The sequence below is a fragment of the Onychostoma macrolepis genome, chromosome 05 (assembly GCF_012432095.1).
Source record: "Onychostoma macrolepis isolate SWU-2019 chromosome 05, ASM1243209v1, whole genome shotgun sequence".
Classification (NCBI taxonomy): Eukaryota; Metazoa; Chordata; class Actinopteri; order Cypriniformes; family Cyprinidae; genus Onychostoma; species Onychostoma macrolepis.
This window is the reverse complement of record NC_081159.1, coordinates 28,600,251-28,626,500: the sequence shown is the minus strand read 5'-3', so window position 1 is coordinate 28,626,500 and position 26,250 is coordinate 28,600,251. Positions and strand designations below refer to the sequence as shown.

Sequence of the window (26,250 nt, the reverse complement as noted above, 5' to 3'; positions counted from 1 at the left end):
TTATGGTAAACCATCCAAGCACTTTTTATTCATTAATATTCATAAATACACACAGCAGCTTCATTAGAGAAGGTCTCTTGTTTCCTCTTCAGTTTTTGAATGTGGAGTATTTATAAGGAGAGCCTTTTGCAAGACACAGGAAGCAGAGGTCTGCCACAGATACCTACGCTCACCTGCTAAAGGAAAAAAATTAGTTATGTGGAATTGATTATCAACTTATATATATTTATTTATATATTTATATTTCTTATTTTCTCTCTCTCGTTCCGTTTATCTGTCTCTCGGTTTCTCTCACTCTCTCACACGTCTGTTCTGATGTATTTTGATTTTTTTTCCTCTCGCTCTCCTTTCATGGATTTATACAATGTAACAAAGGTGACAGACCTGAAATTACAATCACCAAAAAAAGAAAAGAAAAAAAAAAGAAAAAAATTAGAGAGAGCTGTGTTTTTTGCCCACCGTCATTGGCAGTTACAGCACAGAGGACATTGTCTGCGTTGTGGTGGGATATCATCAAAGAGGAGGTGGTGGAGGCTCCTTGCCTGTGGAGCTCTCCTTCAGGTTGAGGCTCTCCAGAGCCACGTCTAAAGGCATGATGTCCACGCAGCCCATGGCGCCGAAGTCAGCAAAGTCTCGCCTTTCGTCCTCGTCGGAAGACGAGCTCTCTTCTCGCATTAGTGTGGACAGCAGCAGCTCCTGCACGAACAGGCTGCGGTCCGCGCGCTCGCTCTCCAGCGCCTGCCGTTCTGCCTCTGACATTTTCGGCTCGTTCAACCTGGTGGAATTAGATGGACAAACACTTAACTAGAAATCTAGAAAATCGATTTTAGTCTATTTGATTTCACTTTTCTGAATTCCGTTTTGAATGGTTTTATTGCATGTTAATAATCAAAGATCGTGTCTAATTCATTCATTTATGGCTGTTACTACATTAATTATGAAAAACGTTAATCATCAAAAACTTTAACTGTTTCATTAATCTTTTAATTCATTTATTAAACAAAGTGCTGCACAACTGAGGTTTACTGTCTAATTGTGCTGTCAACATTAACAAACAAATTGTGTGATATTCCTTAAAATTATATTTTAAATTGTACTATTATTATTGTTATTTTGAGAAGCACATATACTGTACAAAACTAAGTAACATATTTCTGTCATAAGTTGAAGTGAAACCAAACTTTTATTTTGGCAGGCCATAAAAGACTTTGGGCCAGATTTACTAACAGGTTATGCCAGCGCAAACCATCTTTTGGTGTTAAAATAGTTCTGTCAGGATTTACTAAAGACACAGTGAAAGTTTAGCGCTGAATAGCATGGACACAGTTATTTTAGTGACTCACCTTACTGAATATGCATTTGTAGGAGTTTCCCTTTCAGATGCAAAATTTATGGGAGAAGAGTAAATGAATCACGCAAAGCGATTTACTAACATTTGCACCATTATTTAACGCCCAAAAAAAGCATGTCTTAAAGCAGGCGGTAATTTGGTCATTATGCAAATGATCATGCAAATGATCACGTCTGTGTTCTTTAATGTACGCATTTGTCAGTAAATCACCCGCAGCATTTCCCCCTCCCATCGGCGCTTTTTTGGAATTGCGCTCAAAACGCTAATTTGCCCTGTTTAGTAAATCTGGCCCTTTGAATTTCAGCGATCGAACAAATGAAATAGTGTAATGCTCGTGAACTGAACTCTCAGAGCAGCTCTGGCTATGAAGTTCACATGTTCATTTTCTTGTTAAAGGTGCCATAGAATGCATTGATACAATATTTGAAATTGTCCTCGGATACCTACATAGAAGGTATGTGGCTTGGGTAAGGGCAAAAAAATCTCCAGAAACGGTTTTACATGTCCATTTACAACCCTAGGATTTCTCCCTAGAATGAAATGGTCTGTTATTATCTTATTTGAAAGGGTCATGAATAACAATGTTGAGTTTGCTCTGATTGGCTGTTTGACAGTGCGGCTTATTTCAGTAGCTCACACAGCAGGAAGGAAACACAGGGAAAATATATATTTCAATACTTTCTCGCGCAGTTATATCATTGGGTAATTATACTGTAAATAAAATGCGGGCATCAGGGAGCCGCTATTAAACTGCTTTCGAATGCACGATTGCCTTTTAGTTTCACTTTCGACATTCGAGATCGCACGAACTCTGTTTATACTATGGAGCGGCAGTACTTACCACACATTTTACAAGATCAGATGCTTGTCAGTGGTGCTCAGGATCTGTAAATCATTCACCATCATCCTCAGTCATCTCTCCTTACTCTGTTTATGTGCTAAGTGAAATCTTATGTACTGTAATGTAACAGGCTACCGCTAGCAAGGAGCTAACCATGTCCCTTTAGTGGCTCGCGTTATTTTATTAGAATGTTTCCGTGCCTTTCTGAATACAGAGACTAACCCATCCCTGTACTTCACATCCCCTGCACAGCCTGGAACATAACATTTATTTCCATGATCTGCCATTTTCGCTTTTGTCCTCGCTTGTTTCTTCACAATACCTGCAGAACTGCTGATGGTTCGGCTGGCGGTTGGCCTAGAACATGGGTGGGTATAAGCAAATGTTGGGGGCGTAACTATTAGTGATCCGGACTGTAACGTCACAGTCTGTGTTATGTTCTGATTCGCCTATTTTTCAGTGGCCTTTTGCATTCATGTGCTTTACATAAGGAGGAAACAATGGTGTTTGAGGCTCACGGTATGTCATTTCCATGTACAGAACTGTTATTATTCAACTATGCCAAGGTAAATACAGTTTTCCATTCTATGGCACCTTTAAATTTGACGTTTTATTTTTTAACCAAAAATATCTAATTCTAATAATTTATTTGTTTGTTTTTAATTTTCTGAAATATCCAAGTACACATTGTAATTCAAGAACTTAAACATGCTCATCATAGAGGAGGTTTATTATTTTAAAATAAATTAATTATATGGGGAAAAGGAGTTTAAGGTACTTTTATCAGGTCATTGTAAGTGAAAAAAATAAAATAACATAAGTCAACAGAACTGATGATGTAAGAAGAATCCCTTTAAAGGGTTAGTTCACCCAAAAATGAAAATTAGTCCATGTTTTACTCACCCTCAAGGCATCCTAGGCGTATATAACTTTCTTCTTTCAAACGAATCCAATCAGAGTTATATTAAACATTTTCCTTGCTCTTCCAAGCTTTATAATGGCATAGGTGGGTGTTTTTGCTCAACAGTCCAAAAGTAGTCAAATAAAGTGCATCCATCCATATTAAAACATGCCTCACATGGCCGAATGTGGTCGATGTGTTTTTGTAAGAAAAATATCCATATCTAAAATGTTCTAAACACATTTCTTGCACTTTTGCTAACTGTCGTAGGTGGAAGCCATTCCAGGCAGATGAAGTAGGACATGCGTAGGGTAAGCGCTGGTTATTAGTGACCAAAACAGAAGCGCAACAGAGAGGGAACAAAAAATGCTGGTCACGAATTAGAAGTACAAAGCGAGGATTTGTAAAGAAAAAATGTCAGAGGATTTCAATATAAACCAAGAGGAGACTGGTTTCCATTGCTAAAGTAAGGAAACTTTGCTTCCTTTGCTCCTGTAAACAAACGTTTGTTTTCGCGAGACTCACACACGCATACGCTATGCCTACGTCATCCGCTGGAAAGGCAGTCTCTCGTGAATGCGTGTATGACAGTTAGCGGAAGTTACACAAAACTGTTTCTATCATTTTAAATGTGGATATGTTTTTAAACAAAAACACATCGATTTGCTACAGGAGGCCTTTTTTCACCCCCTGGAGCCACGTGAGGCATGGATGGATGCACTTTAATTGACTACTTTTGGACTGTTGAACAAAAACACTAGCCCATGCCATTATAAAGCTTGGAAGAGCAAGGGCAATTTTTAATATAACTCCAGATTGGATTCGTCTGAAAGAAAAAAGTCATATGCACCAAGGATGCCTTGAGGGCGAGTAAAACATCGACTAATTTTCATTTTTGGGTGAACTAACCCTTTAATAATACATCAACAATCTTGAGTGTATGGTTATGTCCGAGCCATACCGTGTGAGAAGAAACTGGGAGCTGTGGGAGGCCAGCGGGTTGCTCTCAGTCATGGCTGTGTTTGTGGCGGTGCTGGGCGGCGGGATGCTGGCGCTGATGTTGCTAGGGTTGCTGCGTTGGCGTGTAGCATTACGGGCCGTCTCCAGCTGCTGGCGTGCCGCCTGTGCCTGCTGGCGCTCCAGCTGAAGCTGCATTTGCAGCTGCTGCAGCTGCGAGGCCGAGGGGCCAGAAGAGTTGAGCTGTCCTCCAGCGGAGCGCCGCACACCCGACAGCTGAGAGAGCAACTCTGGTGATGTAAACACAGTGAGAAAGAGAAAGACGGCAAAAAAGAGTGTGTGAGAAGACATTCAAAACAGCACTTGCATCAACAAAATGAAAGTGCGTAAGCCAATTAAGTTAAGGCCTGTATTACACACCTGCTATGGGGTCCATGGCTTCCCTATTGCTTGGAGAGTAGGAGGAGCTTTGTGAAGAGGAGAGCCCACCAGTGGAGCTGCTGGTAAAGTGCATGTTAGTCCGGCGTGCCCGCGGACCACCCAGTCCCCGCCCAGGGTGGAACATCCGACGAACGTGCCGTACGCCGCTGCTCTCATCGTGCACACAATGGTTAAGGAGAAACTGGTTGAGAATGTGTCACAACACACACATCACCACTTATCCTGAATTATATAACATAATTTCAGGTTTGAGTCTGATAATGTGTCATGATTTTAATGACCTTTTTTGCTCCACACTTTTCAATCACTTTCTCTGTTAAAGGGTTAGTTCACCCAAAAATTTAAATTCTGTCATTAATTACTCACCCTCATGTCGTTCCAAACCTGTAAGACTTTAGTTCATCCTTGGAACACAAATGAAGATATTTTATCTCTCGGAATTCAACAAAAATATTTTAATTTATGTTCCGAAGATGAACGAAGGACTTACAGGTTTGGAACGACATGAGGGCGAGTAATTAATGACAGAATTTTCATTTTTGGGTGAACTATCCCATTAAGTAAAGAAGCAAAAGCCTAAAAACTGTTTTAAACTGTTGATCCAACAATTTATGGGCAGGAATACAAAAATGCAAAGTTCAATTTGAAGTTTTAACAAAAACCCTGGAGCTGTGAAAAATCAACCAGATGATGCAAAGTGACGTGTTTTGTGTTATCAGGTGAACTTTTACTGACAAATAATATGGGTGTCCGAGTGCAAGTAACACAGGAGTACACATTGTTAATTTGCACCAACATTGCAACAATGCAAAGCAGGTTAAAAACAGCAAAGTTATCCTTGAAATGAAGAGTTTATAATAAATTAAATATCATCAGATCAAGTTGAGTGAACTGAAGCTTGATGTGCGAATCAGCCCAGTTTGTGAACAAATCATTCAGAATGGTTTTATAAAGATCCAATTTCAAATTTTTCATTTATTAATCAGACATTGACATTCTTTTGGTAGCTTCCCCCATTCATTGTAATTGCACAGAAGAGAGCAACCAAAAGTACTCTTTGATTTTTTTTGTGTTTTGTTTTGTTTTACATAGAAGTAAAATCATAAAGGTTTGGAGTGACATGAGTAAATAGAATTTTAGGTTCTGTGAGAAGAATCTTTACATTTCTTAAAGATGTATAAACACAAAACCTCAATAAACCTTTGTAAGGTTATCTCTGAAGTGACTTCAACACACAGGCCTTAGTCATTATACATGAGCAGAACCAATGTGTGTAAACTGTAAAACTGTTTTTACGTAAAAAAAATCAACTGAACACTGAATGGAAGGGTTTTATGAAAGAAGTTCATTATACCTATACTCGGACATATACACATTAGGTTAAGATAAAAGGATATTAAATCTCTAGGTGCTCTGTGTTCAAGTGTGAGATGAGCAGCAAAGTCATCCGTCACATGATTGGGGTCGCCACCAGGCAAAGCTGCACAGATTGGGCAAATCTGAAACAGAGAATAGATACATAATAATGAATTAATGTAACCTCACATTGGACAGACATGCTTATTCATGGTTATGTAATTTTCATAAATTAAAGCTAATATTTAAAAGGTACAAACTAGTAACAGAACATGGTTGAACTGTAGTGCATAAATGGAATTTCATGGATTCACTCATTAATATTACTGGTCCAAATCCCACACCTAATTCAGTCTGAAACAAGTCTAAAGTGTGGATTCACACAGAGTGTAAACTGAACATAATGCATTGCTATGGAATCCTCAAAAAAGTGGGTTAGGCACAAAAGGTTTGTTGTTACGTAGCATGGGCTTCATTTTGAAAAAAACAAACAAACAACAGTAATAACACTGGAAAACCAAATCTTTGCGGGTCATGTGCCTGTAACCAGCACACCAGACAGACGAGAAGCTGTTGATATTCTTATAATTGAAAGACAGTGTGTAAAGCAATTATTATAAAAAGCAATTGCAGATTATTATTACTACTACCAGAACAGAAGGCCAATATTATCATTATTTTGCGGTAATATATCCCTATATCTCTCTATTATATATTATCCATCTTCCATTCCAGGAGAGCAAGAACATGTTTAACATTTTAAAGCAAGTGCATTTTGCATTAAAAGCACGTGACTAGTTCAGGAATTTGCCTTTTTCCCCCAGTGGTTGATGAAAATCAAAGAGCACTTTCTTAGTAAATATTTTTGCTGTAAATTCCTGCAGATGATCTGTGTTTACTGTGAACAGGCAATTTTAAATGCTACATCAAACTTTGATGATAAAGGTCTTAAGAAAATCTGACATTGCTGTACAATAGGGCTGGGTTGAAAATAATGATTTTTCAATTTTAATCTATTCTTATTTTAAATGAACCGACATTGATTTTTAAAGCCCAATAATTGATTTATGCTGTTTTCAGTTGATGTGCGAACAAAACTAAATTTGTAGATTTGTTACTTCTGATATGACACAAAGTGTTATTTCAAATCCTGTCAATTTTATTTTATAAATACCATTTTGGCACACTTTAATAGCATGACATTGCCTTATTTCAAGCATGAGCGTGAAGCGCATGATCATCTCTTACTCTTTACTATCAGTTAATGCACAAAATAACCATGAATGAAAATCAGAAGGTATGCTGAAAAAATAACTATATACAAAACATAACATTTTACGTAATCACTCAGTGTTTCAACCACAGAAAGACAAAGGAAACAGTTCACACTATGTCGTAATGACGTAATATTACATTTACCTCAGAAAAGCTATTTAAATGTAAATTAAAAAAAAAGCTGACCTATACTGTACTTGACTATCTGTATTAGAGGTCGACTGCTTTATCAGTTTTGCCGATTAATCGGCACCGATAGTTGATTGCCACAACTATCGGTTATCTGCAAAAATCCATGCCGATAGTTTTCCGGTTTGCAACCATTGCTGGAGTGGCTGAGAAGGGTCCACTGGCATTATACAGTACGAGAGCGGCCTCTAGAGGCGGAAATCACTGACAGCACGTGTTGTTTATCTTGATACGTGACACTGCGCACTGCACAGAGCGGGAAACTCCAGACTCGCATTTAATTACAGCCGACAGAAAAGCCTGCCGCGGAACACAGCACCATTCACATAGTTTTCTATTAAATGACATTATATTTGTCCCGAATCGTTGTGAATGTACATAATGACTTCACCCTAGGCTATAAATTATGTATTGTCTTTCTGTGGCTCTAATAAAGTCTGTATGCTTCATGTAGAGAGCTGTAATACAGATCGCGCGTTCGTTTTCCGCTTGCTCTGTTTTTTTTTTTTAAACACTGAGCTTCAAACTCATTTATGCCACATTGTTCATTCTTAAAGCAAACTTATGTCCGTTTGATTATTAAATAAATGGTTTATTTATTTTAAATAGAAGCAAATAAAGTGTGCGAGTACACATACAATATCCATATGTATGTAATTTTAATGCTATGGCCTTGTATTGGTATTTAAAGATGGCCATCTTTAAGCGTGACTGTTGAAATTAAATGGTAACACTTAACTATAAGAGTCCATTCGTAGCATTAATGAAAACTGTAGAAGTATTGTTCCTTGTTAGAGTGTTTTCATTTCAACATTCACTATTAGCTACTAATAGACTACATTTTTAAATTTTAAAGTTTCTTCTTTTAACATTAGCAAACTATGAAATAACTAATGATCAATATAGTAAATAATATTAATATTTTTATTCATTTACAAAGTATGGTTCAGTACTGTTGCTGCTTTTTTTTTTTTAAATAGTAAAGCACTAGCTCTCTTTCAGTATCCATTTTGAAAACTATCGGTTGATTAATCGGTATCGGCCAGTGTGGTCCAACCTAGCTATCGGTAAAATCCACTATCGGTCGACCTCTAATCTGTATATCCAAATTAATTGATATCAAATCAAATTGAGATAAACTGAATCAAATCCTAAAATTTGTCAGTACCCAGCCCTACTGTACAGTAGTCATCATGGGATAAAACGATGTCGTAATCAGACACGACGCGACGCGACTCTGTGATGCACAATAAAAGGTTTCTTTACCAGCTGCAACAGTTACAGTTACACTGTGCAAACCAGGGATTCTATTTCTGAAATTGTTTCTATTATCTCAAATATGGCAAAACAGCAAACATGCTCCTTTTAGTTGATTTTGTTGCGTCTAGTGTGGACAGACAATTTGCTTGTCACTGGAACCTCATCACATCCCATTTAGTTAGGAGACTGAGTAAAACGCATGATTGTAGCAAAGACAGCATGTGTACTCACCACCTCTGTAGAGGTCTCTGCATGCTCTGAGGTCACGTGCTCCTGTAGAGATGTTTCCGTGTAGCCCATTTTACCACAGTAAGGACAAGTAAATGACTGAGGCTGCTCTACTGAGAATGCCTCCCCCCCATAATACAGGTCTGCAGAGAGTTCAGATAAAAGTCAAACACAATCTCTTCATTTACCATCACCATCATTACTAAGATCAGGGCTCAACAGTCAGGATGGTCTGTTACAATAAAACGTTTTTTAGAAACAGATTTTCTTGTAAGGCTGTACGATATTCTGAAAAAAAAAAAAACTGACACTGCGATATTTAGTTTTTTGGTGATATATATTGTGATATGAAAAATACAGCAATGTATTTTTAGAATGAACTATTCTAGTCGGCGCCGATAGCTTCGTGGTTAGTGCACCGACATATAGCGCAGTTGTGTGCACAACGACCCGAGTTCAATTCCCGTCTCGAGGTCCTTTGCTGATCCCACTCCCCTCTCACTTCCTAATGCTTTCCTGTCATCTCTCTACTATCCTGTCCGTTAAAGGCATAAAAGCCCCCCCAAAAAAAGAATTAACTATTCTAGAATGAGTTGGGTGATTTTGTTCTATAGTGCAAAATAAAAATATTAATATTCCCTTTAAGTCTCCACAATTTGAGATATTTATTTTTTTTTTTTTTTGGGGTCTCCACACTTGGGTTTACTTCTTACAAGATCTAACTAAAACCTCTTTCAGTAACTATAAAGTTAAGTTTTAAAAATCTTTTAAAAAGTTTTCACAGGGCACATTTCCACTGTTTTTCACCAATCCTATAAAATACTAGAACTACAAAATAATAATAATAATAATGAATTTATTGTGATTATTATTACAAAATATGAAGAGTTTATTTGCAAAATGCACAATGAAAAAACATGATTTCTGAATTATCTGTTTTTGCAAATTAACTCTTCATATATTAAATCATATATTGTAATGCCGTAACTTCTTTCAATTAAAATTATTTTTAGGTTTTATATATAATATATATACACATATATATATATATATATATATATATATAATTAAATACTTCACATAAAATTACAATACTAAAATTTGTGTCTTAATTTCTTAATTTTTTTCATTTAAATTTTTCAACCATCAAGCTTTTATTTTGACAAGTCGCCTGCAAAGTATACATACATACAACAGAGCAGTTGAGCCATTTAAAAATGTATGCGATAAAGAGTGAAAAGTATGGCATTATTGGACATCACAGCTTACCAAAGTCTACCCTGGTTAGTATGCACTGCATTGGGTGCTCCGTGGTGTGTCTAGTTGTTGTGGCTCCACTTTCGTAGCAAGATGCACAAAGGTCGTAGTCGTAGCAAATTAAACACTTGTATCGGCGCCCTCTGAAGTTCCCTTTTAAACACGCATCACAGCTCACACCTGTGGGAGAACACAGAGGCATTTAACTCAGAACAACAGCAGAAGCCCCTATGAAAACCCCTATCACATTCATCACAGACAAGGTTCCCCTGGATAGTTTCTTTCCATTCTAAAAAAAAAATAAATAAATATATCAACATTTCTCAGGACTCGCAGCAGACACCAGGGCAGAAAACTCATTCAAAGCTGCTCTGCCTTTTTATGAGTGGCATGTGTGCGTGTTTATGTAAAACAGGAGGAAATCATATCACAGCACTGGCCACTACATTTTTTTTTACATTTGGGCAGAGGAAAAGACGGTCAAATTTACACCGTCAAATAAATGAATAAGGACATGGAACATATTGTAACTCTCTGACTAGGGCTGTGCATAATATAATCAAAGGTTTAAAAAGTTAAGCTATTAAGTTTTATTATCCAGTCCTACTGTACATTGTAATAAAGCAGATATTTACTTTGCTCTTTGTGTGCGCTTTCTAGGATTTAATCCATTCAGAATTTGTATAAAACCTTTATTTTTCAGCCACGCACGCTGAAAAGTTTGGGGAATGACATCCTCCATATTAATGCAGGATTCACACTAGAAAAGCAATGGACGGGACAAAAAAAATTTGTGAAAATGCATGTGCATTGAGGCTAGAGCACACTCTTTAATTTCTGAAGCACCCTAATTATTTAATTCTGGAACCGGGCCTAGATAAAACTGTTTGAGCAGATTTCTTTATCAGTAGCTCATACATAGGCGACCGCATGTGACAATAGGCTATAAAAAAAAGTGGTGAAGAGGAAACCAGACAGCTGCTAAACACACACCGAATCATTTGAACAAATATTCTCATCAGGTGTGAACCTACTCCAATTCATTAAAGCCAAATTAAAAGAACATCTCTTTATATTAGGGTTGGGTGATGTCTACAAAATTGGCATCGGACGAAGTCTGCAGTGGACGATGACATCGGGGGTGGGGGGTGGCTTTAGAGGGTGTGCCCGAAGCGTAAATCTGTATTCAGAATGGCAAGGAAAACAAATAACGATTGCCAACGGTAACCGGTTACATTACAGTATATGACTGAAGCTGGTTGCATGTTTGTCAGTTGTGCTTGGGATCTGCCAATCATTCGCCATCGTCTCAAGCTGGTCGCACAATGGACGAGAAGAGCAGTGCCGCAACACTTTTTTAAAATTCAAAGACATTTTCTATGAGCATACGCACACCGGCGGTGCCATTCGGCATCTGTCTGCGGCGCCTAGCAACGATTTAAAACAATGTAAACACGTGGCGCGACACGGCACTGAGCTTCTCGTCCAGTGTGCGACCAGCTTGAGACGATGGCGAATGATTTGCAGATCCCAAGCACAACTGACAAACATCTAATCTTATAAAATGTGCGGTAAGTACTGCCGCACCATAGTATAAACAGAGTACATGCAATCGTGAATCTCGAAAGTGAAACTAAAAAGCGATCGCGCAAAAAGCAGTTTCAGTACCAGGCATAATAGCGGCTCCCTGAAGCCCACAATTTAGGCTATGTACATTATAATTACCCAATGATATAACTGCGAGAGAAAGTACGCTACTGAAATATATATTTTCCTCCCATCTTGTATTTATTCCCTTTTGGGGTCCCATAGTACACGTCATTTTCTTTCCAAACACGGTCCTGGGATGCGGCGGATTGCGGGGGTGGTGGGGGCTGGAATCACATCGTCTATTGGCCCAACCTTACTTTATATTAACCAACATAATGCCCAAAATGACTGCAGAACCAGCGAAACAACAATGAATCTTTCTGTAACCAGAAGCAAGATTTAAAACACTTAACTCTGATTGGACTCCGGTGTTGACTGGGCAAATCCTCTTCAGTAAAGTTAAAGTTTCAAGAAATAAGGTCATACTGCAAGTTTGCAAATGAAGGCTGCAGCACAATTTGCATATGTTTACTATGCACAATGACCGTTTTATAGCTCCACCCCCTTTTGGCTAATGATGATCAAACAACCTTACAGTACATCATGAACAACATGAGTATTTATTTTGTCAAATTATTAATATCTCTAAGCTTCCGTGTCTGCTCACTTTTTTTTTTTCATACTGTAGAAGTCAATGGGTACCAACAGCTGTTTGGTTAACAATATTCTTCAAAATGTCTTTTTGTTTTTGTTGTTCAAGTCTTACATACCACCACACCAAATTATACAGGGCTTTTTAAAGAATGATTAGGCTAGTCAATTATAGTATGGGTAGCATGTGGATTAGGATGCATCGTCAAGTCTAATGTGCACCCAAAAGAATGAGACAAAGCAGAAAAAAGCTTCTGACAATAACCTAACTGCTGCCAGGTACCGCTGGGAGAAATTAACACAGATTGAAATAATGAAATGTTTGCTTGTAAAATTGAATCAGATAGCCTCTTAGTTCCTGAGAGGAAATATGCAGCATAAGAGATTTTCATTGTTCAGTGCTGGCCACATTTTTAGTCTGATATTGTGGTTTCACATATCTCTGGGTTAGAAATTAGGTTTGGTGAGTTATAACTAGCATTTTCCTTTCTGATGTGCCAAATGACCTCTGCGGTCTTTTTACAGCAGAGTCCTGCAAACAAACCAAACTACACATTCAAACTAAACCACAAGAGGAAGATCTCCATTTGCTCCAACTGAAAAATGTGGAATGGGCTTTCTATGCATTTCAGTTTCCCTTTTTTTTCATTGACAACATCAAAGTAAAAAATACAATAACTTTAGTGGTTCTCAATGTCTTTGACTCCAAGGTCCCCCATTGTCCACCACAATACCTGAAGGCCCGACACTAGATTCTGTAAAATTAATCTTGAGGATTCCAAGTTTTAGGAGCTCAATGTTTTTCAAGCGTTTAACCAATGAATTTACAAAAGTATTTTAGAGGTTGGCATAACATACATACATATATATATATATATACACACACATACATAAATGTTTAGTGTGCGTGTACACGTTTCCACCACTGAATAAAAAAGGCCTAATTTTGACTTTTTCATCTCAACTTTTTTTTCGCAACTGCGAGTTTATAACTTGCAATTCTGACTTCGTAACTTGCAAATGCGATTTTATATCATGCAATTCTGAGAAAAAAAAGTGAATTGTGAGATGTTTTCTTGCTGTGCTGCACGCACCGAATTAAATTGAAAGCACATTGTTTGTGTTAAAAATGAACATGGATTCATATTAAAATGTATTAATTTCACCATAAATTCATATAATTAAAGTCTACTGTGTTTCACACTAGGGATGGCTCGATACCATAATTTTGGCTTTGGTACGATACCAGAATGTAATACCTCAGTATCGATACTAGGGCTGGGACAATAAATCGATGCAGAATCGATTCTGAGATTTTACGAATGCATCGCGATTCCTCTGGAACCGATTCTGAGCTTAGATTTTAACAGTAAATGGCGCTCTAATCTATTTTTTATCCACACATTCAAATGCTCATGAAGAAGAATGCTGAAGAGCACTTGTGCGTTTGGGTGAGTCTGTAATTTCACCTCGGCTCAGAATGCTTTTATGAAACGAGATTAATGTAAACACAGCCCACTGTGAACAACCTTTTTGAATTTTATGAATGACTATTTTAGGTTCAAGTATGTGTAAGGATTTGGAAACAAGCAGAGTACGGCTGTTTCTAAAGCATGCAGCGTCATCTGCTGTTCAAAACTAAGCTCAGAATTGATTCCAGAGGAATCGCGATGCATTCGGAAAATCTCAGAATCGATTCTGCATCAATTTATCGTCCCAGCCCTAATCGATACCATAGGTGACAAATAACCAGCCTAAACAAATAAAGGATAAGTGAATTGAAAACAATTTTATTAAAATAATAATAAAAACATTATATCTTAATACCTTTGTATCAAACTGTAACAAAAAACCTACAGGGAACATGGGTCACATTTTGAAGTTGGAGAAAAAAAATATATATGTAACTGAAGTAACACAATGAAAATATATTCAAATCTTCTTATCTTTTCAGTGCAAACAAAATGTCTCAAAATGTAACAAAAACCTACGGGGAACGAAGGTTACATTTTGACTGAGTTTGCAGAAAAAAATACAACTGAAGTAACGCAATGCATGCAACAAATGTTGCTTTATTATAAAGTGTTATTCTAAGTAATATTCAAAATCACGTTATTTATCTCTCTCTCAGATTGTTTGACTCAGATAGCCAAAAACCATTAAATATAAATCTCGCTCTCTTGGCTGCTTCATATTAGCGGTCGGCAGCACAGCAGAAACATTCCCTTCGTATTATTGATACTAAAACTAATATAGCAAAACTCTTGCTTAAATCAAATTCAAGTAATATTCGATTGTATGAAATGCAAGTGCATATATTACGTGCCCAAAACTTCACTGGTTCTATAGCGTGTCACACATGCACATTTGTGCTTACTGTATCACATCTGTACGTGTGCTGATCAGTTGTAAATAAAAGTTCAAATTAAATCTGAATTTATGAATGATGCACTCACCTGTCGATCTCTTAATTCTCTGAAAAGATCAGGTTGAGCAAGCGACAAATGCTTAAAAAGGTTTGATGTGTTGCCTTCTGTGGAAACACATGGTTTACAGCAACGCTTGCATACAGGTGCAGTAAGGTCAGTTCGTTCACCTTTGTCATCTGTTTTGTGTGCAAAGTAATGCCATATTTCACTTCTACAGTTCTCTTTATTTATTAATTTCGGGTGTGTTGATAGTTTCATCTGTTTGATCCATCACGTTGTTCTGTTGTCACATTTACCAGTTGCACAGCAATTTAGGAAGCACTGCCACCTACAGGTGCACTTCGCAACAGCAGCATATGAAATACCGAATTTGTGCAAAATTATAATATCGTACCGTTTGAAATATAACATATACCGCGCATCCCTATTTCACAGTCAACTCATATGGCTTTTTGGCTAGGAGTAAAGCAAGGAAAAGCACACTTTCAGATAAACAAGCTGACATGGCTTGTGGATGGCACTTGTGGAGGTAGAAAAACAAAGGTCAGGATTTCTTGTAATAAAGATTTAAATGCAAAAGAAAAGACGGAATTTGTCTGATTCAGTCAATGTTAAGTTGTAATTTATATCTTTTAACAAGAAAAGCAGGCTATAGACTATGTTCAAATGCTTTGCCACTTGCTTGAGCAATTAAAAAAATATAAATCTACATACAGTAGAAATGCATTAAATAATACATTGTTTATATTTACTGCATTTAAAGATGAATGGGTCTATGAAATATGGTACTGCAGTACTGTGTAAAAAGAAAATCTCAATGCTGAAAAAGCATTTACAGTAACGACATTTGGATTTGAAATCAAAATAATGGATAAATGTTGTATTTGTGCAGCACAAAGGGCCTGTGCTGCTTCCGCACCGCATGCCTACCGCACACGGACTGCATAAGAACAGCAAACAGATCATTTGTGAAACAGGCATTAGAAATCAAAACACAAAAACAGAATGTTTGTGGTCACCGTTGAACACTTAACCCCTTTCCTTTAGACACTGAAAGTATTCAGCATGTGAAAGTTTCTGTGACCGTACAAAGTATGAATATTTAATGAGCCAAGCATTGTGCATGATTGGTTCTCTGTTGCCCTTTAACCTTACAGAACTGCTTCACTCTCTAAGGGAAGTTGTGCCTTCTCTTTAAAACATTACAGCTGTCATCAAAGCACGAACGTCTCTGGCTACTGCATCTCGCAGCAGCAGTGCTGCGATTCAGACAAAAATAGTTTAACTTCTAAAAACATGTCACACAATCCACCGACTAGGCGATTATGAAAAGTAGTTTTGAACATTCCTTGTCTCTTGTCTTGTTTTCTTTTATTCTAGTGTGCCAACTTCACTATAGTAGTAACACTGTACAATAAGGGTCTTTTTTAAATATTAGCTACATTTGTTAACATGAACTAATGATTAAAAATACTGAAGCATTTATTAATCTCAGTTTGTTCATTTAAACATTTTACTAATGCATTATTAAAATCAAAAGTTGTTAACATTGTAATAATAATAATAATAATATTGTATTATTATTATTACTACAATACTGTAATAATATTGTATTATTTAATGGACCTAACTGAGCTAATGTTAGCTAACAATGAACAGTTGTATTTTTATTAACTAACATTAAAGATTGCTAAATACTGTAACAAATGTATTGCTCATTGATAGTTATTGTCAGTTAACTGAATCAGTTAGGGCTATACCATTTCGATTTCGGCCTCCAATCATTTATGAAAATACAATAATCGAGAGAAAACGATTATTTCGCGCCATTCCATGCTTTTGGTGGTGCACTTTCGCTCCATCATAAAAGCCCAATTTCCCATGCAAATCAGTCAAATCGTGTAACGTGACTTTTGCAAAATGGGACGTGCTTGATTTATTAGATTTATTCATGTTTTTAAAGTGCAACAGACGAGGCACCTCCACATTAATTACCGATCGTCTCCTCCACATTAATACCAGTTTCAGCACGAAATAAACATGACTAAACATCCGAAGGCAAGTTAAAAGAAAGAGTACAACTTTACAATCCATATCTTGTCTTATGTAATCGCTCAATCAGTGTTTCAGCCGCGCAAAGACGCCAATATAACGGCTTGTAAACAATGTCACGTTTACCTCAGAAAAACATTTTCGGTGATCATAAACGCATTAGTCAAATAAAATAAAAAAAGAATAATAAACTGTAGAGAGGGGCATTTTGCTAAGTATATGCATCATATAACATTAATTTACTGTTCTTCAATGTTTAACTTATGTTTGAATAAGGCTGTGTTCATATTTCAAAAAAACGAATTTAAGTAGAAATATTATGTAGGCTAATTGTAACTATTATTTTAAAAACTTAAGTGTAATTTTAACAAATCAGTACATTTTAACCTTCAATATTATAGTAATGTAGTACCAACTGACTTTCATGTATATTTTACGGCATTAGTTGAGAGATTTTTTTTCCTTGAGAAAATCTGGCACGTACTGTACCTGATATATCCAAAATAATCGATATTGAATCAAATCGAATCGGTAATCGAATCGAATCGCAAGCTTGTGAACGAGAATCGAATCGTGAAATTTGTGTCAAAACCCAGCCCTAGAGGTCTATATTCCTGCTGCCAACTGTGTGCTTAATTAATCAAACAACGAGACAAAATCGCTTACTGCTCTTGCCTGAAGGACATATATTGCCATCTTTAAATAAATCATTCATAAAAAGTTGATCCCATGGCCCACTCATAATAGTGATTACAATATTGACCAAAATAATCGTGATTATAACTAATGGGGACTTTATTGTAACCTGTTACCCAAATAGCAACTAAAACTGCCTGTACAATCACCATTACAGTAGTATTATGAACTTCAACAACTATTATTTTGCAAGTGCACCGCCTGCTGGCATACACTGCAGACACCCAGTCCTGCCATTTTAATTATAATGGCAAAGTTGTGTGGCACACTGGCAGAGGCTTTGTCTGTCTCACCTGTTTGCGTCATTTGCCAGATCACATCTGATCTAGATGTAATTAACCTAAAATGCATCATAGCAACTTTCTCTATCAAGCACCATAAAAACCTTTAACTAACTAAGAGTAACAGGGCAAAAGTAATGGCAAGAACCTGTCTGCGCTGTAGTGGACACGTCTCCCGAGAGAATCAAAACAGCACCGTGGCTACAGGTGAGCTCGAGGGCCTTCCTTCATTCACTTGCTTATTCCCCAATACAGAGGTTGTGAGTTCAGTTCTCTCTCTGACTCAGAGCAAAATGCAGACTGTAACATTGGTGCCATGACCCATATGAGGCAGTGTGATAAGCATGGGACAGGGCAGCTGCAGGATTTTTGAAATCAAATTTAAGACTTTTTAAGGACCTGCAGAAACCCTGATGGGAACAAGCTAATGCATCCTAACAAGTTTATCATTTACTATGCACCGAACACAACAAGACACTTGCTTCATAGGGTACTATCTCAGCCTCACATACCACAAATCCAAATTTTGCTTTATGCAAAAGTGAGGCCGATCACATGACATCATCTCTTTAGACTTTCAATGAATCATTTATAAAATAGTCGGTTCCAACTTTAAATTCTGACTGATCAAATTCAATTCTGTATCAATGTGTTAAGTTGATATAGTTGCTTTAGTTGAACATAGTGCTAGAAGTGCCAAGGTTCAATTCCCCAAAAAATGCATACACTGACAAAACTTAATAGATTCAAAATTTAGATAAAAGCATCTTGCAAATGTAGAAATGTAAGTGGTGCCTTGGTATCCACAGACAGTCCACACTAACTAGTGTAATATAACCAAGTAGAGAAACTGTTTATTCTCATATTAGATTTAATCATTTTGTGAAATAGATAATAAACGCAGCTTTTTTAAAATCAAACTGCTGTTTCTGTTGTTATAAAAGAAACAAGGTTTTAATAAGGCCTGACATGAACCCAGATTGCATCTAGGGTTGTGGTTTTCAACCAAGGGCCAGGGGCCACTAGAGGGCCTCAGCAAACTCTCAAGAGGGGTTACTTAAACATATTTCAATAAATTATTAATATAATAAAATAACGAAAATCTAATCTAAATTAAATGTCAAAGATCTGAAGTCAAGATCTAAATTAAAATATTTATTTTTCTCACTCAATATCTACAGCTTTTATTGAAGAACATAGAGTGCTTATGAAATCATGAAGTTTCAATAAATTGTGCTTAATTTAATGTATAAACACTACGTTTGTTACTAAAAAAATTTGAAAACAAGCAGAGTTTTAATAATTACAGCAGAAATCATGGAAATGTATATACATAGCCAACACAGAAGAGGCTTCAAAATATTGTGCTGGAGAGTGGGATGAACTAATCAAAACCACTGGTCTCGGGTATGAAGTGTGCAAATTTTGAATATTAATAATTAAGTGTGCCAGGTTGGCAAAAGGACAAAAACACAGGTAAATATGGTGAAAATAATTGATCAAATCGAGACAAATCTGGCTTTCACAAAATCTGAATATTTCCATGTAATGATATAGAATTTTTTGTTTATTTTTCTGGTCCAAAATCCTATATTCTAAAATTATAATTAACTGTTATATTTGTGCTTTTAACTCCCTCTCCTCCATCATTTATGCGAATCATCGATAATTCAATTACACAAAACCCAGAATTTCTCAATCCTGAACAAAAATTGACGTTTTTGTAAAAGAATCGCTACATAGAAGACAAAAGATTCAATTTCTTGGCAGCTGACATGTGTTAATAACAAAAGGGGACTACTTAAATATGGACTTGTCTAGTCGTATCTTAAATATCTACCGTATAAAATACCTTCAATCTGAGCGAAGTTAAGCATTAATTACAGAACCCAGATCCTCTCTTCATACATCAGAATAATTCTGCGACTGAGCTTGAATCAAAAAGCTGAGCAGCTGCCAAACTATCACCAATCCAGATATTATACCAATAATAATTATCTGAGGTGTCACACAGCACTAGGATCCTCTGATTGAAAGCTACTCTCAAGCACCATGTGCTGTTTGCAGAGAAACTAGACGCATATGTAAGCGGTCTTCATTCACAGGCAGGTGACAGCCGCCGTGTTGAAATCCAGTGAGCTGCCAACCCAGACAGCATATTTGGGAATCACAGGCACAGAGGATGCACAGATATGCTGTCTAGGTAGGTAGCTCACTAAGATTTGAGACAGACATTAAAAGCAAGCACTTAACAAATGTCTAAACAAATTATAACTTTAATTACTCGCATTGAGTTACTAAGAATTCGGTTCGATTCAAACATATATAAAATAATATAATTTTAAAAAAATGTCCCAGGATTAGTTTTGGACATGAATTTAAGCATTCTTTGCAGTATCATTAATAATATGATACATTAATATCAAAAAAGTATGGTATTATTACCATCTAATATATCACTGTCCTATATAAACACAGGACTTTTAGTAAGGGTAAAAAGAAAGGGAGTTAAGCATGACAAAATTCCCAAACCGACCCACTACAAAACGTACTGTGGAAAATACCATGGTAAAACGCAAAAATTCAGCTGTAGTGTGTCCAAAAACAGTTTTACCATGGGACGATGTCCCAACGATTATGGTAAAACGGTAATGACTTAATGACATAACCTACATATAAACTATGACAGACTCAACCCGATATTTCAAGGCAATGTCAGTGGTACGTTATTAATTTCTTAACTATTACTATCCTATTAGTTTTAAACTGACAATCCTTACTGAGGTTCTGCCGACTTTTAAGTGCACTTAAGTGCACCTAAAGTGACTTTTAACTGGACAAATGTGTATGAAGCCACATGATCAAGCCAGAAGTTGAATTCTGAATCTCTTCCTTGTATCCAAACATACTGGTTTGACTAAATACTCAATGTCTTCTTCACAAAGGGAGCTAAAAATATAAACGCGTTTCCAGAAATAATTGAGTAAGATTCGTAAGCAATCACAGCTATGGCTTCACTGACACCAGCTAATGCTAAATCCAGACGTGCAAGTCATTCACTTGTGCTGGCCTGAAACATGACATGACTCAAGACGGCTCACACACAGAGACACACTAACAAGAGCTCCAGAGCGGTCAGACTGAGCTCCACAACCGCTAAACCGGCTGAGTGCAGGCCCTCGGTCGTCATTCTAGCAGGGCAGGGCAACTTAAAGCAGAAAGCTTTAAAAATAAGTGTCTTAAATCAGGCCCAACCGAAGCCCTGACCTCTCCAGGGCTACCTGCGGGAACACACTCACCCTCAGTCCCGCGGCCGAGCGAGCCGCAGCAGGCCCGGCCTAGCACACAGGCCCTGCTCAATATCACACCAAGCGGCTCCCAGAAAACGCCCTGTGCGCAACCGAGGCGGTGTAAGCACATAAAAGGTTGCAAAATTCACGGCGGCCGCCATGATGAGTCTTTCCCAGTGCATTTGAATTGAAAACATGGCAACCCCGCGGGTCAGCACTGGCCTACAATTCAAGGCAACGACGCAGCGATCGGCGGTTTTTTCGCACCTACCTTCATGTCGGGACATCCTACAGACAGTGACACAGCCCCTCCTCGGGCTCCCTAACGTCTATGAGTCGGAAAGGTGCCGCTAAAAACGAAATAAAAGTGGGACGCGGTCTTTCTTTCCTATTTTCTCTCTTGAAGATGGATCCGGGGCTTACTTCTCTCCGCTTCCCCCTCCCCGTCTGTCATCGAGCGCCTGTGTGTGTGTGTGAGACGGAGCAGGCGCGGACGCGGTCTGCCAGCAGGTGGCGCAGCACTCCTCTACTTCTTCTTCTGTGGTGTTTGAAGGGCGGTAAACCAACTCGTGGAGCTCTTGAACGAGGTTTCTGTTAGTGTTGACATCGCCATCTACTGTAGCTAAAGGATTTTTATTATTATTCAGAATGCAGAAATACAGCGGAGCCGTAAATTTAAAACCAAATAGTATTTATTTTAAGACAGCACAAGCACACCAATTTTCTCAAAAAAAGTTTGTTAGGTTTTAAATGTAAAAAAACAATAATAATAATTTGAGAGGTTGACATAAAAATAACATCTGATTAAAAAGTTAGTTAGAAAACAAGTAAAGTTAGTTCTGAGAAAAAGTCTAGAACGTTTGCTTAAAGATGGTTTGATATTTTATTGCAATGAATCTGACATTTTTAGTCTCTTTGAGTTTAAACTTGCACTTAAATGTTTGGGGCCACTGTAGATTGAAACTACAATATAGAAAAATAGTCCTCACAATTAATAAATCAGTAAAAACTATTAAATAAAAACAAAACAAAAAAGTCTTCCAAATACATCAGTTCATAAATTAGCCTGCTTATTTGGATTTTTACTTCTTTTTTCTTTGTTTAATGAATATGCTTAAATGTGTATATTCATTTAAGTTTTTAACTAGAACAATTTATAGTTTTAATCTGCTTTTTCAAGAAATGCTGGTTAAAAACACTGGGCGTATTATATCAACGAACTACATACACATATAATTAATAATAAAAGCCTATATATCATTAATAAATGACACACATTCAGAACTTACAGATTTTTTGTATTTTTTTGCATTCTTTATTTCTGCAAGTAATATTCAGTGCTATCTTATTGGCATTTTGAGTCCTTAGATAAGAAACAGGCAGATAAACAAAGTTGACACACTAGTGTCATGTACAAAGTGACCATCAACTGGCCTCCAATATCATACTGTTAATTAGACAGCAAGTTTTATCTGTAAAATACAGTGCATTTAAAAAGACAATTGCAGCAGTTAAGATAACATTCCTACATGCAAAACATGAACCCCTGTATATCCACATTACATTCCTTACATGTGATTATCAGATTATCAAACAGCATTCCCTCATACCAAACAATACAAGCATGCTTTAAAGAATATTGAATAGGTTCAAAAACCTCCTCCATGTTCTTCTATGTGTGTTTAAATCACAGACTCATTGGTAAAGCAATGAATTTTGAGATGAATTACATTGCCAGTAAGGCATTTAGATAAAAACCAAATAGTTTTGAATTATTTTAAAAGAAAATTCCTAAATTAGCAGGACTTTTTATGTGAGATGATGAAAAGTCTACTTAAAATGAAGAACATTTTGGCACAAGGGAGTGTTTTTCATTGCAATTTGTGTGTGTGTGTGTGTGTGTGTGTGTGTGTCAGATAGGCCTAATATCATGTTCTCAACACAGATTTAAATTAAAGTAAAGAAGAAATCCGCATGTCCCTATTTAAAAAAAGGACAGTATGCTTATTGTCTAAGTTTAAGACAAATTGTTTAGTAGTATTTTAAAATGTTCATTTTGAATTAATTATAAAAAATGGTATATGATAAGGCATTCTCAGTTGAAGCTTATGTAAAGGTTTAGTTCAATGTCCACTTCCTTCTCTACCAGTGACCAATATTAAGTAAAAAACCTTACCGAATAAAACGATTTCAATAAAAAGCAGCACAAATGTGGTTTATACAGCTAAAAAGCAAAATATGTCCTTGAAAGTACTATGATAACATGGCAATTATCTAAAAAAAGCATGATAATATAAATATTAATTGCCATAGATGTAATGATCATCTGAAGACATTTGGTTCTTCTCATTACCATCCAATGATGTTCGTTCACTGTACAAAATCCGAAGTTACGGACTTATCAAATGTTGGCATGGTATGGCAACTGGCTGAGTCACAATGTGGGACGTTTCTATAGACAAACAAGTCCGCATGCAGGAGAACCAAACAAAGCCCATCCGTTCTGTCCTTTATGAGGCCCACTTGCGAAAAGTAACATTCCTTTCTTGAAGGGAAGAAGTTTGAGTTCCAGTGAGGCTCTGTGGAGATCTAAGAGCCTTCATTCTGAATCTGAGGCTGTTCAGTGTCTGGCTGAACCTCTGCTATCTTCTCTTTGATAGAGGAGGGACTGCTGTCGGTTTTGTTGCTGTCTGGATTGCCATGGCTTCCTGCGCTGCCCAATCGAGTTGAAGCTACCACCGCTTTGACCGCTGCCTGTGGAAACATAAACACAGGGGTGTGTATTGTTTAGAATTTCAGAACTTTATTTTCAAGCACATTTTGTTGTATTGTTTATTATTTGTTAATATTTGGTTTTAAATCTTGTTAAACAAACAGTTCGCCCAAAAATAGAAATTTTCTGAAAATTTACTCATCCTGATGTAGATGAGTTTGTTTCTTCATCAGAACAGATTTGAAAAAAAATTAGCATTACTTCACTTGCTCACCAATGGATCCTACATAGCGAATGGGTGCCGTCAGAATAAGGGTTCAAACAGCTGATAAAAACATCACAATAATAATCCAAATGACTCCAGTGCATCATGTAATGTCTTGAGAAGAAAAAGAGCTGTGTGTTTGTGAGAAATAAATCCTTTAACTTTAAAACATTGTTTCTGGCAAACATGTGACTCCATAATCCATAATAATGTTTCCTCCAGTAAAAAAAGTCAATCCCCTGTTGTCCTTTCACATCAAAATCCACCAACATATTTGATGCTTGTAAACAGTGCTTGATCTATGTATATTTCTCTTCTGATTCAGACGGGATTACTTTTTCACTGAAGAAAGCAATATTGTGGATAGAGGACTCTAAGCTAAGTTTGAAAAGTCTTAATTATGAATTGTTTATTACAAACATGCAGCTTTTCAATTTCACAGGACATTAATTGATGGACTAGAGTCATGTGGATTATGCATGATGCTTTTGTCTCATTCTGAGGGCACCCATTCACTGCAGAGTATCCACTGGTGAGCAAGTTATATAATGCTTCATTTTTCAAAATCTGAAAGCAACTCATCTACATCTTGGATGGCCTGAGGGTGAGTAAACTTTCAGCTAATTTTCATTTTTTGGATGAACTATTCCTTTAAGGAGACGTGTAAATTTTAAGCCACTAGCAGCATCAAGTGTGAAAAAATAAAATAATAATAAATAAACTAAATTTTTACATTTCTGAAGATGTGTGAGTGGTGCTTGCTTGTGCAATATTTTTAAAGCCTTTTTTTTTTATATGTTTCTATGTGGCTACTAGGGTATTCTGTGTGGTTGCTTACTGGCCCCAGTCAAAAGTAGATATTTCTATGATATTCTGGTCTCTGCGGTTTATGGTCTAAAATCTATGGAACCTTTTTTGCCAGGAGCAATGCTTTTATACATGTTTAAGTTGTGAACAGATTTAACATTGTCGACCCTATAAAGCCTGACATATTCATATACTCATATAGTACGATAAAGGAGAATATGGAGCTCATAACTGAGGAGGAAAAATTTAGTGGACCAAACTGAGCAAAAATAAATAAATAAATATTCAACTTGGTGCAGTTGCTGATATATGTATGTCTAAAAAGTAAGATGAAATTCTAAAAGCTTGTAAAAGATTGAGAGATGTACAAAAAATCATGTGATACTCACATTTTAAAGCTGTAGCCCGTAACTTTTGGCACTCTAGCGGTTAATAAACAGAACTGCGTGCGTGTTGCGGAAGAACATTGTAGCCGGAGCTACTTCTCTCTGTTCATGTCTATGACGAATCAAGCAGGTACCGGGCTACTCCGCAGCGGTACCTACCCGAACCAGTCTAAAATAGTTTGAATATAAACACTTATTATAGGTGTACCGTAGTGATTCAGGACAAGCCAAAAACACGGTTTGGAAAATGGATTCATGGTGTCATTGCTTATTACATTAAATTTTGAACACAAAAAAGTTACGGACTGCAGCTTTAACATGAATTTTCAAAAAAAAAAAAAGTATTTATGAATATTAAAGAAATCTTAAGTGTTCATCTTGAAATATTACTAACAAAATAAAATGTATTCTTACATTTACTTAATAAAATTCTGTAAAGATTTCACAACAAAATACACATGTACACATGTAGGGCCAGAGTAGCACATGCTCAGGGCACTAGACCAGAGGGGGCACTAGACCCAGACAATCATGTTAAAAATTTAGAGGCCTTAAGAAATTTGGGTATCAAATATAATACAGTAGGCTTTGAGGGGTAAAACCTTGATGAAAATGTGTCATTTAGCCAAAAATCTCAAACCTTGAGTTTTCTTCGAGCATTGAACTCCAGGAGTTTCTTCTGAGCCGTGTCCATATGAGTGAAGTTAACAGCCTTTCCAGTCACCCAGGGGTGCTGCAGCGCCTGCTGTGTCGTCAGCCGTTTCTTTGGATCCTGGACAATCAGTTTCTTCACCTGTGAAGCCAAAAAAGATGAGTAACACTTTCAGCTTACAAATATAGATTTGAAACCCAACATCAGCGTTACTGAACGAGCAAAATCAGAGATGTTTCTGATTGGCGAAATGTTCTTATCGGCTAAATAAGCCCTGTTTTTGGTGATTACAAATGGTCAGTGCTAAATACAGGGTGGGTTTTCTCACTATTAAAATATTGTATCTTTATTTGCGTCTATGGTTCCATGAAGAATCTTCAAC

The 26,250-nt window shown here is 36.8% G+C and overlaps 2 protein-coding genes across 6 annotated transcripts in view; both read right to left on the bottom strand.

Moving 5' to 3' along the window:
* On the bottom strand, nt 1-21,604 carry kcmf1 (potassium channel modulatory factor 1). 5 transcript variants are annotated; one of them, XR_009271510.1, is made up of 8 exons: nt 21,055-21,190; nt 10,069-10,236; nt 8,803-8,942; nt 5,889-5,990; nt 4,471-4,648; nt 4,055-4,340; nt 460-775; nt 1-176 (listed from the first exon to the last, which is right to left on the bottom strand). XR_009271510.1 is itself a non-coding variant. In XM_058777182.1 (7 exons), exons 1-7 carry the CDS (start codon nt 21,497-21,499, stop codon nt 514-516), a joined length of 1,167 nt encoding a protein of 388 aa, XP_058633165.1. In that variant the 5' UTR covers nt 21,500-21,604; the 3' UTR covers nt 1-513. The 5 variants fall into 5 exon arrangements, 3 of the variants coding, with proteins under 3 accessions (XP_058633165.1, XP_058633166.1, XP_058633164.1); XR_009271509.1 differs by having other exon boundaries at nt 1-173; XM_058777182.1 differs by lacking the exon at nt 21,055-21,190 and adding an exon at nt 21,469-21,604 and having other exon boundaries at nt 1-775.
* Nucleotides 21,605-22,335: 731 nt separating this feature from the next.
* Nucleotides 22,336-26,250, bottom strand: part of camk4 (calcium/calmodulin-dependent protein kinase IV) — a 36,929-nt gene continuing 33,014 nt past the window's right edge. Inside the window, exons 11-12 of the mRNA XM_058777477.1 lie at nt 25,857-26,009; nt 22,336-23,799 (exon numbers count right to left, since the gene is read on the bottom strand). Of these exons, the coding sequence (XP_058633460.1) occupies nt 23,635-23,799; nt 25,857-26,009 (318 nt within the window). The 3' untranslated portion in view covers nt 22,336-23,634. The remainder of the gene's footprint in view (nt 23,800-25,856; nt 26,010-26,250) is intronic.

Coding starts and splice junctions, on each gene's coding strand:
- kcmf1 (XM_058777181.1), bottom strand. CDS start 21,175: ATGTGCTTACACCGCCTCGGTTGCGCACAGGGCGTTTTCTGGGAGCCG. Junction 4,649..5,888: donor ACAGAGCACCTAGAGATTTA/ATATCCTTTTAT, acceptor CATTGTGTGCAC/GATGAGAGCAGCGGCGTACG. Junction 4,341..4,470: donor AGCCATGGACCCCATAGCAG/GTGTGTAATACA, acceptor TTACATCACCAG/AGTTGCTCTCTCAGCTGTCG.